The sequence below is a fragment of the Chenopodium album genome, chromosome 21, assembly GCF_948465745.1.
Source record: "Chenopodium album chromosome 21, dcCheAlbu1.1, whole genome shotgun sequence".
NCBI lineage: Eukaryota > Viridiplantae > Streptophyta > Magnoliopsida > Caryophyllales > Amaranthaceae > Chenopodium > Chenopodium album.
The window spans coordinates 40,542,674-40,558,849 of NC_137854.1; the positions used below are offsets into that span (position 1 = coordinate 40,542,674).

At 35.0% G+C, this 16,176-nt stretch overlaps 2 protein-coding genes across 2 annotated transcripts; one reads left to right on the top strand and one right to left on the bottom strand.

Moving 5' to 3' along the window:
- The first annotated feature begins 1,133 nt into the window (after positions 1-1,133).
- LOC145601152 (putative apyrase 6) lies at positions 1,134-11,608 on the top strand. Its single transcript, XM_081657103.1, has 8 exons — positions 1,134-2,065; positions 5,479-5,591; positions 7,797-7,904; positions 9,074-9,128; positions 9,659-9,844; positions 10,095-10,192; positions 10,305-10,501; positions 10,871-11,608. The coding sequence occupies exons 1-8, from the start codon at positions 1,438-1,440 to the stop codon at positions 11,133-11,135; spliced, it is 1,650 nt and encodes a 549-aa protein (XP_081513229.1). The 5' UTR covers positions 1,134-1,437; the 3' UTR covers positions 11,136-11,608.
- A 745-nt stretch (positions 11,609-12,353) lies between these two features.
- Positions 12,354-15,103, bottom strand: LOC145602392 (salicylic acid-binding protein 2-like). The gene is made up of 3 exons (XM_081658584.1): positions 14,705-15,103; positions 13,005-13,145; positions 12,354-12,819 (listed from the first exon to the last, which is right to left on the bottom strand). Exons 1-3 carry the CDS (start codon positions 15,086-15,088, stop codon positions 12,493-12,495), a joined length of 852 nt encoding a protein of 283 aa, XP_081514710.1. The 5' UTR covers positions 15,089-15,103; the 3' UTR covers positions 12,354-12,492.
- Between the last annotated feature and the right edge of the window lie 1,073 nt (positions 15,104-16,176).

A 16,176-nucleotide genomic window follows, 5' to 3' on the forward strand; every position in this document is an offset into this window, starting at 1 on the left:
AGAAAACTTAGAGTTAGACCATTCCCAAAACCAGTTACCGAAATTAAAAAAAACCACCGCTTTCCGCGTGGCGAGGGAAGGTGGCGGGTTATCATTGAGGGGGATGTGGTGGGTTGCTGGTCAGGGTGGTGATGGTCGTCGCTGGAAGGGGTGGTGAAGTAGTAAGGGCATGGTTGTCTATTCACACCAATTGTTGGCGATGGTGATAATTTTTTATGGCGGTGTTTAGCAATCCACTTTTTTTTATGTAGACGAAATTGTTTCCCAAAAATTAGTGGGTCTTGAAAGAGTAGTTTTCAATTAGTGGTTCATGCTATATTTAGTAATGTGTTAGTTTTTTTAGGATGGATGAAATAGAAATTGTGACAATTATTCTGGGACGGAGGGAGTATCAAAATTTAACTATACGTGGCAAACTGACAATGGATCATCTTGAACTTGCATTTGTTTGGCCATCAATATAACCAAAAATTGATTTTAATCAATTTGACAAAGATCCAAACCCAAACTAACACCTCCCCCAGTTGAAACTCAAAACCGTTTATAACCCGACTCACACATCTTATTGACCTAACTCATGGTGACTCGTAACTCAATTTTATTTGACTCATCATCGTTAATCTGACTCAACCTATTTCTTACCCAACTCAAAAATTCAACCAAAATTAATCTCGAGTACTATTCGATTACAATCTATGATAAATTGTTTTATTAATATAGGTTTTAATTTGGCTTGCCAACATATTGATACATTTTCCTTTCTCAAAAAAAAAAAAATAATAAATAAATAAATAAAAAAAATCATATGGATACATTTTGTTTGCAATTTTTCGAGTTCAATAACATGTAGGTTGAACTAACTTAACTAGAAAAATATTAAATTGACTTAAACTAGACCCTAAAACAAGAAAGACACAACTTAAAGATTACCCAATCTCGAATAAACCTACCTCAAACTTGACTCAATTCAGCTAGCCTAAAAAATTAAGCCTTGCTAGAATTTGACTTGAATCGAACCTGCCTTGAACCAAACTTGACTTGATTCGAAGTTGAACGCAATTTGGAGACTAGATTCGAACTCGATTACAAATATGATTAACCATCCTAATCCTTGATGGCATTCTGCTAACGAATCCAAAAATGAAACTCAGATTTTCAAAAACTTAAACAAAACATCTTTTCTGCAAAAGTCGGCACTCAGAAATTACACCAGCAATCAAGAGAGAGAGTGAGCGCGCGTTAACGCCGTGGGAAGGAAGAAACGCAGAGAAGACGCACTAAATTCTTCTCCATTTTCCTCCTTCCCCCATTTTCAATTCTTAATCTTCTCTGCTCTTTTACACAAAAAATCCCTAATTTCATCTTCAGTTTCGAAATTCCAGAAAAGGGGGAAAATCGGAATTCCATGATTTTTTCAATTGATCATCTTCTTCTTTGATGCGCCGACCTAATGCCCGATCTCCGAAGCCCAATTCCGAGATAAAATCTGACCCAGATCCTAAAATGGAGCCCCTTTCCATCAAATCGTTTCAATTTAAGCAAAACCCTAATTCTAGATCCAGTTCCTTTTCAAGAATCCCAAAAGCACAACCTAAATTTAATTGGGTTACTGTTTTTTTCTTTTCTGTTGCATTTGTTATTGTTTTCTACTTATCAATTGTGTTTTTGGGGCAAAGAACACCGGTAAATGGCCGGAAATTTGGGATTATTATTGATGGTGGGAGTACTGGGTCGCGCATTCATGTTTTTGAGTATAAGGTTGAAGGTGGGGTGCCAAGGTTTGATTTTGGGCCGGAGGGGCATTCGTCGATGAGGGTTAATCCGGGGTTGTCGTCGTTTGAGGACAATCCGGAGCGAGCTGGCGAGTCGTTGCTGGAGCTGTTGGATTTTGGGAAGAGGATTGTGCCCAGGGAGTTGTGGGGAGATACTGAGGTTAGGTTAATGGCTACTGCTGGGCTTCGGTTACTTGATTTGGATGTTCAAAGTCGGATTCTGGAGTCTTGCCGGAGACTTATGAGGTCGTCGGGATTGAAGTTTCGTGATGATTGGGCGTCGGTGATCACAGGTATAATTTCTGTGAGTTGAGTTGCAATTATGATTAGCTTTGTTTGTTCTTAATTATGGACTATCTATAATCATTCTGTTCACTGATCCATTTGTTGCAATTAGTCTTGGGGAGGTTTATTTATTGAGTGGTGTGGGGGTTTTAAGGGTAGAGTGGAGTGTTACCTAATCTAATGTGGTGCTTTTGTTAGGGATTCTTGTTAATGAGTGTGTGATCACAAGTGTTTATATCTTTCCTGTTCACTTGCTTGGGATAAATGGGGTGTGGGGGGGGGGGGGGGGGAGAGCTGGGTGGAAATAGTGGTGATTTATCAAAGCAAGAGGTTGATAGTTTGACTATATCGTAAAATAGGATGAAGATGTTATTGTAATCAACTATATATGAAAAGTTTTAACCTTTCCTCCATTATACCCAATTTGAGGGGTAAAGAAGCATGATGCTAAAAATAAGGTGAAGTATATGCGAACAATTTAGAAAGTGGAAGTAGAGAAGGCATGGAAGAGAATGAAAATAAGGAAATTTGCTGGCCAAATGTATGTAGATGTTGTAAGGTCATGATTTAGAGGATTAACAAGATAGAGCACCTTGGCTTTTATAGACAAAGGGGATGATTAAGTTGTAATCTAATGTGGAATTATAAATTTGATAAGGCAAATGATTGAGTATTATAGGGAGAGGAAGAAGGATCTCCACATGATTTAAGACAAGGACCTTGTGGAAAGATGTGATTTGATGGGTAATGATTAAGTCAATTATTTCTCATGATTATATTGATTTTGATTCTATATCGAGACATAAAAACTAATGTTTGGACTTGTGGTGGCCAATTGTAGTATCAAAGGATTTCTTTGTTATGATTAGACTACACTGAGGTTTCACATTTAGTCCTTTCCTCTTTGTAGCAGCATAAGGTGAACTAACAAGGTTTTCCCATGATGAGATACAAGGGTGTATGCTGTAAAATATATTGGTGGATGAGATCAAAGTTTGGGTTAATGCTAAATTGGAGCAATGGAGGCAATCATTCAAATCTATAGGGTTTTAGATTAAGCTCAAGCAAAATTATGTACATGGAATATTATTTTAGCACTAGGGGGGAGTCAGGCAAGGATGTAACAAACTAACAACATTAATTGTTAGAGTTGCCTAAGAGTGATTGCTTTAAGCACCTTAGGTGTTCTTAGGTCAAATCTGTAGAAAAATGGAGAAATTGACCAAGATGTTATCCGAAAATACTTTTAAAGTTAAAGTGAAAATTCTATCAAATGATTATTAGACTAGCATTGTTGTATGGGTTAGAATGTTGAGGTTTATGCTAATTTTCAGCAATAGAGGTAGTCGTTAAGAGTCTAGAGGGTTTAGATTAAGTTGAAGCAATTGAGGATGTGAATATGGTTTTAGCGCTAGAACGGAATCAAGCAAGGATGCAATAGCATTAGATTATAAAGAGTTGCCTAAGAGTGAATATTTTAATTTTAGGTGTCCTGTCAAGTTTGTAGAGAAATTGAGAAATTGACCTAGTTATTCCCAACATAAACTTTTGGTGTTAAAGTGAAAATTTTAGCAGACGACTATTAGACTAGCTTCATTGTATGAGTTGGAATGTTATGATATTAGAAAGATAAGATCAAGGTTTCAAGGTACGGGGTATGACTGGTAACGTGGTACATATATGGATACGTGGTATGTTATCTTGTGTGAATTCGGTACGATGGGTCTATATTTTGAAATTGAAATCCTTTTTGTATGTGGGGGCCTGTGGTAGTAGATTAGTACAGTATTTGAAATACTTTGTACGAAGTATTTGAAAAAAGAGAAAGAGAAGAGGTGGGGGTCACGTGAGATGTGAGAAAAAAAAATAAGCGGAGGGAGAGATAAGGGGCGGGATCAGGTCAAAATTTCAAAAGAGAATAAAAAGGGATGTCATGTACCCATCTGTACCCCTTTTTATTTAAAAAAGAAAATCTTTTATCCGCCTAGAGAAACCAATCGACTTTTGGGGAGGGAGAACTCAGATTCCCTAGTCGGAAAAGTATGCATAGAACTTAAAGCTTAGTGTTTTTTCTTCGGATATTTGCTTGTAACGTTTGACGTGGCCGAGTTTCAGTTCCAAACCTTACTGCCATAGATCTACGGAAGAAAACTTCAAGTTCCTAGCTATGAAATCGGGTTGCAGACTCAGGCGACCTGAATTGTGTCTGTACCGTGTTCCTGTACGACTGAATAAGGTCACAATTCGTGCCAACGTCCCGTGAACCTTGTTACCTTGAATAAGATTAGCAGGGACGTGTATGTTGGGAATTTTGAGATAGCTGTGTAGGGACACCTTAAAGGATAGCATTAAGAATGAAGATATTAGTAGGAAAGTTGGAGTTACATATGTGGAGAATATAATAAAGGAGAAATTATAACATTGGTTTACACGTGAGGTATAGATTTGAACATGTGCTGGTATGGAAAATGGAGAGGTGATCATGAGGATCAAAATATGACTGAGATAGAAAGAGTTAAGGTGTATATATCATTTGATAGAAGGGAGTGGAGGGAAGGGATTATGGCTGACGACCATTGGAAATAAAATCTAGCTTCATGCAAATGACTCCATCATTGAGACTATGCTTTGGACATTGTTGTTGGTATGTTATGAGATAGGTTGTATACAATATGGTATAATGTGAATTATATAGTAAACCTTGTGTAAATTGATGTAACATACCAACTATTGTCTATTAATGTTATATATTTGCTTTTATATATTTTTTTAATAGTAAACAATTTCCTTATTTTAGAATTATATAAACTGTAGTCCTATTGCTGTATTTGCTTTCAACGAGTTGCACGCCATTTAGTTTCATACTGCATTGTTTGAACAAATTTTAGTTAAATTGGTGAGTTGTAAGCCAGTTGATGTATAATTTTGAACTTTGAGTAGGTAGATTTTTTTCACTTAGCTATATTTTTGCTTATACCTGGCTTTCTAGTTTTGTAGCTGGTAGGTTTCTATAGATTTGGACTTTTTGAGGAGGTTTCTTTATTTCAACTTTATGAAAATGGGTGTATTATGTTTTAATTTTGTTGGAGAGAGGAAATATCACATAATTGGGAGTGGATGAAAGTGCAAGGCTTTTAATGGGTAAGACCTCTTGGAGGCATCTTGGGCCTATAATCCATGAGGAGTTAGCTCTGTTGATAGCGTGTTTTAGGAAGTCTGTGTTTTATATATTTTATTTTTTATTCTGATTCGAGCGAGTCACATTGAGGCTCTTTTAAGTTGCAAGGAGCTCCAAATCATCTTGTTGTGCCTTTATCTTTTATAAATTTTTTATGTTTATTTTTATAAATTGATGATACATCAATGGGAAATGTTTTTACTTATTGGCAATGATCACTAATTGATAGTTGTTGCTTATTAGGCTCAGATGAAGGTTTGTATGCTTGGGTTGTGGCTAATTATGCCCTTGGTACTCTTGGAGGCGATCCTCACTTAACGACTGGTATCATTGAGCTTGGCGGGGCTTCTGCTCAGGTATGATAGTTGTTCTTTACCTTCAATAATTAATTCCTTCAATGCTGGTCAAAGTTAATAGTTTGTTTTCATTACTACATTTTTTTGGGGGTGGGGGGTTGTTTTTTGTATTGTGTGCTAGTGAAGTATTTGTCATTAGTTGAAAGGTTATAGTATTTTCATATATAATAAGCATTGTATGTTAATCTTTGTAAAACAGGTGGTTGTTTGGTTGATGATCTAGTAAATTTGGATTATAAAGCAATTTGCTCTATCAAAGTCTTTCAAAGGATCCTTAGGTGGGGTTTAATTTTAACCAAACTAGCTCTCTATGCATGCAATGCATGAGTAGAATTTCACGCATGTAACATCTTTTATGCAATGTTTGCGGTAATTATATATTTGTAAGGGTTTGTGTGAATTTTTCAAGCTTGCATTAATAAGTTGAAGTGATATTTTAGGGGAATAAAGGTAACATGATTAATTGTAAGAAGATATTAAGGAGGCGTTTGGTTGGGTGGGGGAAAGGGAAAAACATTAAGAAAAGGAATGAGAGAGGAAAGAAAGAAACTCCGGTTTGTTTTATTTTTTTTAAAAAAGAAAATGAAGTCTACACTTCCATCCACAACCACCACCATTGTTCTCCACCACCTCCATTGCAAAATATCATTCTTATGCCTCCAACACTGTCGCCCCCCCTCCCCACCTCCTCTATCGCCGGATTGACGCTGATGCCCAACTCCCAACACCAACGCTATTGTCGTCCCTCTTCTCTTTTTGCTTTTTTAGTAGACTTTTAGTAGATCTGGTTGCTTGGTTGTTTTTAGGGTGTTAAGGGTTGTTTTTGGGTGTTTGGGGGTTGTATAAGGGGTGTTTATATAGATGGATTGGGTTATTTGGTAGTTTTTGTGGTGGGTAGGCTGGTTTTTGAGGGTGATGGTGGTGAACATGGTGGGTGTGGGGCTATTTTCGAGTGGAGTTGGGTGGTGGGTGTCTTTTTTGTTTTTTTTTTTTTCCTCCCGGTGAGTTTTGATGGCTTTGGGTAGGAAAGGGTGTTTGGGTGTGGGTGTGGTTTTTTCTGGGTGGATTTAGGGTGAATTTAGATGGGCAGAGGTTCTTGTGGCGGCTAGGCAGAGGTTCTCGTGGTGGCTGGGCGGTAGTTTGGGTGGTCGGTCGGTATTTCCAAAGGTGGTCAAGGTATATATGAAAGTGGTCAAGGTAGTTGGGTGAAGAGGAGTTTGAGGGTTAGAGACTTAGAGTAATTCCCTTTGGGGGGGGGGGGGGATTGAGAGTAGAGGAAAGTGGGGTAATCGGAGGGGTAAAGGGTATGATTGAATTTGATTACCAAACATTATCAAAGGGATTAGTGGTAGTTGATTGCCTTTCTCTTTGTTGAATACCCCCAACCAAACGCCCCCCAAGATATTATTAACATACTTTAGAAGCGTAGTTGGCCCTTGAATACGTGTATCCATACACACCTCTTTTATATGTAAATATGTTTTACTATCATAGCAGTAGCTTTTCAAATGACTGAGGCTAATTGTTATCGTCAATTTTTTTGGAAAAATCGGGTGCACATGTGCAATAGATCTTGTGCCAATTATAAGATCTTACCCTTTCCAAAGGAACTGAAGTTCCATCTCTACTGATAGTTATTTTTTTTTAATCATCTCTCAGTCTTAAGCTTTTAGTTGTTTTTGTTTTCTTGTCTTCCTTGTAGAATAGCTGTTATATTTGTTAAACCCCTTTGAAATACCTCTGCTGACGGTTTGTGTCAGAGAATCCTAAATTGTCTTGTGGGGCTTAGAAACTCTCAATATCAATGACATAAAGATATAACCTGAACCAACCTTTAGCATTGTTTTAAATATTGAGCCTTGGTAGTTCTGAATAAGTAATGGTCAACTGAATATTTGGTAACTTTTTCTCGCTTACGTTGTTGGGTAAGCTGTGTATTCTTGGACCTTACCAGACCTATCCTTAGTATTGGGTGGTGGTGATTGTTGCAATGGTCAATGGCTTAGTGCTTAGTCTGCTTACAGATGTTGAATTGCAGTGGCAGGACTTATCTTTTGAGTTTATCTGTATACATTGATGTTACATTTTATTCCGTGTCTTAGAAGCTTGTAATGTCTGTGACATACTTACATAGGTACATGTGAATGATCATTATATTATCGGATTGATGTTCTGACTAATCTTCATGCTGATGCTCTTACTTAGGTCACTTTTGTCTCAAGAGAGCCAGTGCCTTCAGAGTTCTCTCGTTCGCTTAATTATGGAAATGTGTACTATCATCTCTACAGTAACAGCTTGCTTCACTTTGGTCAGGTATCTTTTAAACCATTGGAGTTTGGTAATTATGTTTGAATTATCTAAGATAGAACAAGATTTGGTCCAATGCGAAGTAGGTAAACATCTATTCCCTACAATGTGCATGTATGCTGAGTTTTTGTTGTGCAACATCAGAACTTATTAGTGTGTCTTATGAGCTTAGTAACGGTTTCCCTTTAGCTAAAGACTTAATAATTCTTGTGTTGGAGCTTTATTTGGTTTCACTGTTACATATGAAGTATTTAACTTATAGTACTGGGCACTAGCTTGTATAGGTTTTCAATATCTATTTTAATTTTTAAATCTCTAAAATTTTGAAAAGAAAAATCTTTTGTTTTGTTTTGTTATATATATCAATTTTAATTTTTAAATCTCCTTTTGTTGAGACATGTCACTCGTAACAGTAGATCTGGTAAAAAAAGGCTATCAGAATTGTGAGAAACTCAAGATTTTGGCCTTTCCCACCACCTGGGGGGGATCTGCTCCTTTCACGGCAGAAAAACTCCTCATCCCTCCCACCTCTGATTTGTCTCTTGATTTTTCCTCTGAAAATATTTAATTATGCAGTTACAACCCTATATGCTCTTTTTATAATTTTTTAAATTCATTTATTACTCGTATTTTATTTTATTTATTTCTGGCTGCTGGGAGCAATTAAAATTGTGGAGTCCTCTTGTTTTTGAGGACCTTAAAATTTTCAACATTATTTATAACTAACCAACCAAAATATTCTTTGGAGAGACTGGAACAGTAAAATATTACCCCTCATTTTTGGAAGGGAAATCCTCTTTAGGGATTGTGTTTTTGTTTATTGTATGGCTCCTGCTTACGTTTTTGTTTTTCAAACCTTGGACTTAGACTGTTAAGTTGCCATTGCGCATCCCCATGTATGTTTTAAATCCCTGTTCTATTGTTAGCTTGAATTGTTTCTTAAAATCAACACTCCTTTGACCTTAATTAAAATGGCATTGTGCTACGTATTTGATGTGTGGAGCTTAAGTGTCTGTTAGCAGCTCATCACTCTAAATTTTCTACACATACGGAGTAGATATGCTCTACTAATATATTAATTGGAAGGAACATCTCTATTAGCTCAAAGATAGCATAAATATATTTGTAGCCATATGTTTAACTTCCTCTGCTTTTTATATTTTTATCTTTTTCAGAATGTAGCTTTTGATACACTGAAGGATTTACTAGTTTCAAGTGACATAACCTTGGGTAAGTGACTATGTTCCTTAATCTATAGATGCCCAAACATGGATACTAAAAAAAGTTTAAAGGTCTCATTACAACTGGTTATAAATTGTACATTGTATGAACAAAGCTGTGAAGTGATTTGGGCATTACATTTGAAAGAAACCCATTTTACAAAGTAAGGTCAGTGAAACTGATAGAACACACTATTTTAACGCCTTTTCTTAGTGGTAAACAGTGATGTGTTGGTACTATATGATGAGCTAAGTGACAAATGCCTTGTGCAAATTTTTGTGAATGGTGCTCTCCTGTGACTAAGTATGTCAATTGAATAGTGTGTTTGAATGCAGAGTAGGTTATTTGTTAGCTTTTGGATTGATAATTTTTAACCCAGAACTTCATTTATGTGATTGTTAGGAATTAGGATACAGAATTGCATCTTATATGTATTATGCCGTTGTAAAAGGCCATGCAGCTTAATGGCTGTGTTTTGTTATTCTGAATTTATGGTATTAATGTAGTATGACAAGTTCTTTATAAATTTCCTTTTGCAGCTACTAAATCATCTGAAGTGGAATTAACTATGGACCCTTGTACTCCTAAGGGATATGCTGAGGGCATTAATTCATTTAATCTTGCTCCTGATTCTTCAGCCAAAAAATATTTATCCACTTTCCATGCAGCCGGGAACTTCTCAGAGTGCAGAACTGCTGCCTTGAAGCTGTTACAGAAGGGAAAAGGTTTTCATTTGTTCCTTTCTGTCTGAAATGATACTATGTTTGATCTGTTCTGCATGCATTGACCATGATTTTCTTTCTTCTTTTTTTTTTTTTTTTTTTTTTTTTTTTTTTTTTTTTTTTTTTTGATAATTTAATGCTATACTTTTGGAGTTTTGGTAAGAATTTCAAATGTGGTGTATCAATTTTGTTGATAATACTTTTTTTATTTTTGGGTAATTAAACACTTACACCAAGTTTATTTTCTTTCTAGAGGGTTGTGCCTATGATCATTGCAGTTTGGGAGCTACATTTATGCCTAAGCTGCATGGCAGATTCTTGGCTACTGAGAATTTCTTTCATACATCACAGGTTTGAGATTCTCTCTTTTGATGGAGCTGTGGGAATGAATATATGCTAAAAACTTATTGCTCATATGAATGGATATTACATTCACAATGATTCTGTTTCATTTTCTGTTTAGTTCTTTGGCTTGGCTTCAAAGGCAGTTCTCTCTGATCTAATGGAAGCTGGTCAAGATTTTTGTGAAGATAACTGGCCAAATATTCGAAAGAAATATTCTTCGCTTGCTGAGGAAGATCTCTTACACTACTGCTTCTCATCTGCTTACATTGTGGCCCTTTTACATGACAGCCTTAACATTGCATTGGATGACACAAGGTAACTTTTCTTTTTACTAATCTTACTATTCAGATTTCTTACTAGCTGTCAATCCCCTGAACCCCTGACCTAAACCTAATTTGAGGTTAAATACAAATTCTGGATCAAAATTTGTTATTCCTATTCTAAGCTGTTTCAGGCAGTCTTGCTCACTTAGTGGTTGTTGGTCACCTATGTTCCAGTGACGTGATATCTTTCGAATGCTTTTCTTATAAGTCTATTTTATGATGCCGTTTAATTTTGAGTTGATTTAGTGAAGAAGGAAATGTTGTTATTTCTCATTAAGTTTAATCCATCTTTCCCTTGTTTTATTATGCTTTGGTTACCTATTCTGCTAATTGCTGATTGACGGAAATACTTTTTTCACAGCATTAAATATACCAATCAGGTGGAGAATGTACCTCTCGATTGGGCATTAGGTGCTTTCATCTTACAGACAACAGCTATAAATGGAGCAGACTATGGGTGGATTTCTTTGATTAGTGAAAACTTCCCTAACTCTTACTTGATTATGGGTGCCACAATCTTGTTAACCTTTGCAGCCTGTTATGTTTCCCAATGGAGGAAACCATACTTCAAAACTATTTATGATTTGGAGAAAGGACGTTACATAATAACTCGAATCAATAGGTAAAGTTCACAATTCTTACCAGCATTAAATCAAATACCTCGCCTGGTTGGCTGCACAACAAAGGAATGGGTCTATGTTCCTTTTTGGTGCCCTATAAATCTTTCGTTAAGGTATTCTGGGATGACTTGTAGTATTTTCTCATGAAGTTGATCAAGAGTACCATTTTTAAAGGGGGCAAATTGTCGGAGTCAGATTTTCCGCCTTAGCATTCAGTACATCCACACGTTTTGTCTGTAAATCATTAGTTCTCCATGTAAATTAGGGCGAGGTGAAGCCCTTGTCCTGGTGCAGATATTAAATACACACTGTCTAGTTGAGTTGTGTGAAGTTCTGGCACTAAGTTTAGCTTTGGACTGTTAGGAGTTATACTAATACAATCTACTGTAAGAAGCCTGTTGTGTTAAGAGCTCAGTACTTCAAATCTTTACGAAGCTTTTAAAAGCTTTCTATACTCAATTTTTTTTTTTTTTTCCCCAGTCAATTATGTATTCAGATTGAATTTAATATAGTATGGATGGGATATAATCGTCATGCTTTCAGTATGAACAAAAGAGGGACATAGACCATAACAGTAAATTAGTGCAACATTAGGAACTGTGTGTGTGCGCACGCGTGCGCCCATACACCTTGTGCAGGCGGTCACGTAGCACAAAGGACACACTTGATGGAGCCCAAGACTGACCTTTTGAAGCAGATATTAACCTTCATTCAGAGACCTGTTTTCGAACAACGTGCATGTAAGTACTTCTACAGAGTATTAAATCAACGACTATTGATGATTTGACAACTGAATTCACAATCGAGGGATGCTTGGCAAACAAAGTTGTGCAAATTTGGAATAAGCCTATCTTATTCATTCTCAATTTCAGTAACCTCACTATATGCCTATGTATAATGGTCGCTAAGAAGGTATAAAAACATCCTAAACTACATTCACATTTCACAGGCCACAATGACAATGTATATAATCTCTCCTAAAATGCTTATTCAAAGTAAACTGTACTATCATATTTTTACTATTCACCTTTCGAAAAATATAAAAGACAAATAAGACTTTTTTTTGGGAACGGAGGGATTTCAAGAACACGGGGAACCTAATCTAGCCACAACAAAAGAGGATTTAGAGTTACCATGCACAATCCAAGGCAAATTAATAGAGTAACATACGTTCTTTAGGAAACTTTTATCTTGTACACCATATATATCAAGCATTAACGGCATAGAGCTTACAGTAACATTAAACGATCATAACAATGAAAAGGCGACAAACATAGTTAATTAAGAGCTCAAAAGTACCAAGAAAATGAGTCATTAAGAGACAATAATCCACTAATTACTTAGCATAACATATAGTTTTGACTTAGTTGGGATCAGAAGTTGGAGTACAGTCGTCAGAATCAGCAGCATAATGTATCAGAGCTATCTCCAAAAGACAGTAACAAAGCTGTTTTGGCATGCAGAACATGGGCATGTGATCTGAGTGTTTAAGCATCCTCACTTCTTTCACCTCATCATTCTTGATCATCCATGATTGGAATGCTGGTGGTATTGCTTCATCTTCGTCGCACATCACATAAACACGCCGAACTGATCCATATCTCTCCTCAGAAAGCTTACTCTCTGGCCTCGACAGATCCTCAAGGAACATCGATGATGGCCTTTTCAATGTCATAGCAAGCTCATAATCCTTAAAACATTTCCACAAATTAACACTTAGTTTAAGTATATAGGAAAAAATGTAATAACGTTTCGACATAATTATATGTTGTCCTGTATACATAATAAGTACATGATTAAACATTTTGTGCATTAGCACGACTACATTTTAGTTTAATTTATATTGTGAAAAAACGGAGTAAGAATAAAAGTTACCTCAGGAGGGGACAACTTATAAAGCTTAGAAATGAAACGAGGACCAAATAAAAATGATGCAATTGTGCCTTTTGGGTCATCGGAGCTCTTGAATTCTGTGTCCAACCAATATTCTTCTGCTGATGGCATACTTGCCATAAACTTTTCCAATATCAAAACAAAACATAAAGCATGTATTAATTATTTTGATTCAAAATCAATACGACATCTACAACTGTTATAAACAAACCAATGTGAATTCCTCAAAACTAAATTTTATAACCAATCTTACATATGTTATGTAACAAAAAAAACATATTCTTGAGAATGAGGTTCATCTTGGGATTCTATGTGAATGGAATCCACTTCTACTTGCATGCCCTTGTTAGATTTATTATTTGAAGGGTGCGCTTAATAAATTCAATCGGCTTTCACTTATATGAACTTACTCAAACTTATTTGAACAAATTAGCTAGCCTTTACTTATTAATAAACCTTGTTTAAATTAATTATATAACCTTTTCCCCCTTGAAATAAGCATTAATAAGGGTTTATTCACTTCAGCTTAATTTTAGTTCAGTTCACTTCAGTTTTACTCCTAATTCTCTTCTCTCATAAAATATTTATTCAGCTCTATTCAATTCAGTTCAGTTCAGCTCCAATCAGTGCAGTTCAGTTCAGTTCAGTTTAGTAAATGTGAGCAGACCCTAAGTTACACAATTATAAAGAGTATTCATACTAGATCGGAATGCATGGGGTTAGCTTTTAATTCAAAAGATATTTTGAAAAGAGCATAATGAAACAATCATGTTTCTAGTCATGGATGGTTAGGTATTTTTCCAGGGTAGTTTCAATGTTTCATATACTTTAATGTGTTGTTTTGTTTAATTACAGTAACATTTAGCTAATCAAAACTTTCTTTTATTGAATAAGCTACAAGGACTAAATTTGTATTAAATTGTTTGTTTGTAACAAAAATAAGGCCTACTTTTTGCAGGTTAAAGAAATTAAAATAGCACCTGGAGGTTAATATTTCACGATCATATTAGAGTATACGAAATCGATTTTCACAAAAATGAAGAATTAACGTTTCGGAGTGTTGTGATTAAGAAAATGACATAATTTAATTTTTTTTTATTTTTTATATTATTTTTACAGAAAATTACGTACATTAATTATATATGTCAAGAAGAATTAGACTTTTTTTTTTTTTTTTTTTTTGTTCTGTGATTAATTAAGAAATTGACATTTTTATTAGTATATAGTATGATTTTACAAAAATCTACATTGTATTAGATAGTATATTAATCAAGAAAATTTAGAATATTTTTATTTCATAGCGCATAATACTCCCTTATATAGTTCCTTTAATGTGAAGATAATTATAATTTATTAAATTTTGAACAACTACCCATATACGTAATTATTAAAGGACCAACTCAACCAAAAAGTTAACCGATGGTTGAAGCTCATGATTAGTTTCTCGGGTGTCTCTCACTACAATGAATTTGATTTTGTAAATATAACTAATATCTTCTATCATTATAAACTATTAAAAAAGTCTATATTTTGAAGATATAAATTAAGGTATCCAAAAACATTTTACACCATAACATGTACTTGAATTGTACAACAAATCAAAATAACAAGAGTAATGTAGTTATTAATATATACTTCGTAGCATATAATTAAAATTGATTAATTGAGAGATGTATGAATACCTGATCAAAAATAAAAGAAGGGGTGTGACGAGAATCAGGCATAAAAGCAGTGAGAAAAACAGCAACATCAATTTTTTGAGGGAACATATCCATAACCAAAGCAATGCTAAGACCTCCAAGACTATGCCCAACAACAACAACTTTCTCATCATCAGGAATAGATGTCATCAATTCAATTAATGGCTCCGTGTAATCACGAAGAGAATGAAGTTGAACGATATTCGTCGGGTTAATCCCTGCGGCCGCCAAGTCGAGCACCGTTACACGCTGCCCGGCGTGCTCTAGTAGAGGCTTAAGCTTGTACCAGCACCATGCACCATGACATGCACCATGTACTAGTACAAAATGTTTTTTGCCAAAGATAGTTTCTTTACTTTCTTCCATTTTTTTTTTCTTCTTTTGGGTGTGGGATTTAATTGGACATGTAGGGGAATGTGTACCTCATATATAAAGAATTTTTAATTAGTGTATTTTGGATTTTTTTTTTTGGTTTTTTGTTTTTTGATAAGGTGTATTTTGGACGTTTGGGCACATATATTTTTCTTCATTCTCTTTTGGGCAATTAGAGCTGAGCAAGGTCATTAGATGACCATAATTTTGGCCATCTAGTTATTTATTACTCCTTTTGTTTTTTAAGCGACACTTAAAGATACATTTTTTTTTTTTAAAGACACTTTCATTCTGAAGAATTTCTTTATTGACCATTTATTTTACACGTTTTATTTTTATGTTATTTCTAGATAACAGTTGATTATTTTAGATTTTTAGTGTGACCTTACTTTTTAATGTACGGTATATATATAGTGGCCTTGCCAACCCGATCCAATATAAAGTGTATACATATACAAATGTACAATATACCCGATTTATTAAGGTTTGTGTATTTTCTTTTACACTTTATCCATCCATGACCAAAACTCAAAACCTCATTTATAATATCCCAAATCGCAATGGGTGCACAAGCAACCTTAAAAACTTCGTCTAATAAATGCAACGTCAATACCAATGAAACAACCAAGGCCATGAAAACATGAAGGATGTTGGCCGTTGGATTTGCATGAACACATGATAAATACATCCATTGTCCATTGATACTCTCTTTGACTTCTCGCAACCATTTCCATGAAATCATGCATGGGGAAGCTTTTACCAAGTGGCGTTTTTAGTTGGTCTTCTAACACATTGCCAAGTAGCTTTGCTATGTTGTTGGTATTAAAATTAAATCAATTTAATTATTACGAGTATTATTTTTTGAATAGTTAAATCAATCAATTAACAAAATGATGTACGGCGTATACAAGAAAACCCTATTTTTCGAGAAAAACAATTCCCACTAGAAAGGAGGAATTATTACAAACTTAGAAACATACAAAATTAAAGATAAAAGCACAAGGAAAAAAATAAAATAAAATAAAAAATCGTGGATTTCCACTCTTCTAAAATTCAACAATGAAGGTAAAGATTTTACAAAA

Bases quoted from the DNA above. Each gene is read 5' to 3' on its own strand.
- LOC145602392 (XM_081658584.1), bottom strand. From the start codon at position 15,088: ATGGAAGAAAGTAAAGAAACTATCTTTGGCAAAAAACATTTTGTACTA. The intron at 13,146-14,704 runs GTATTCATACAT...ATATTGGAAAAG, and splicing joins CTTCTTTTATTTTTGATCAG to TTTATGGCAAGTATGCCATC. The intron at 12,820-13,004 runs GTAACTTTTATT...AAATGTTTTAAG, and splicing joins ATAAGTTGTCCCCTCCTGAG to GATTATGAGCTTGCTATGAC.
- LOC145601152 (XM_081657103.1), top strand. From the start codon at position 1,438: ATGCGCCGACCTAATGCCCGATCTCCGAAGCCCAATTCCGAGATAAAA. The intron at 7,905-9,073 runs GTATCTTTTAAA...TATCTTTTTCAG, and splicing joins GCTTGCTTCACTTTGGTCAG to AATGTAGCTTTTGATACACT. The intron at 9,129-9,658 runs GTAAGTGACTAT...TTCCTTTTGCAG, and splicing joins TTCAAGTGACATAACCTTGG to CTACTAAATCATCTGAAGTG.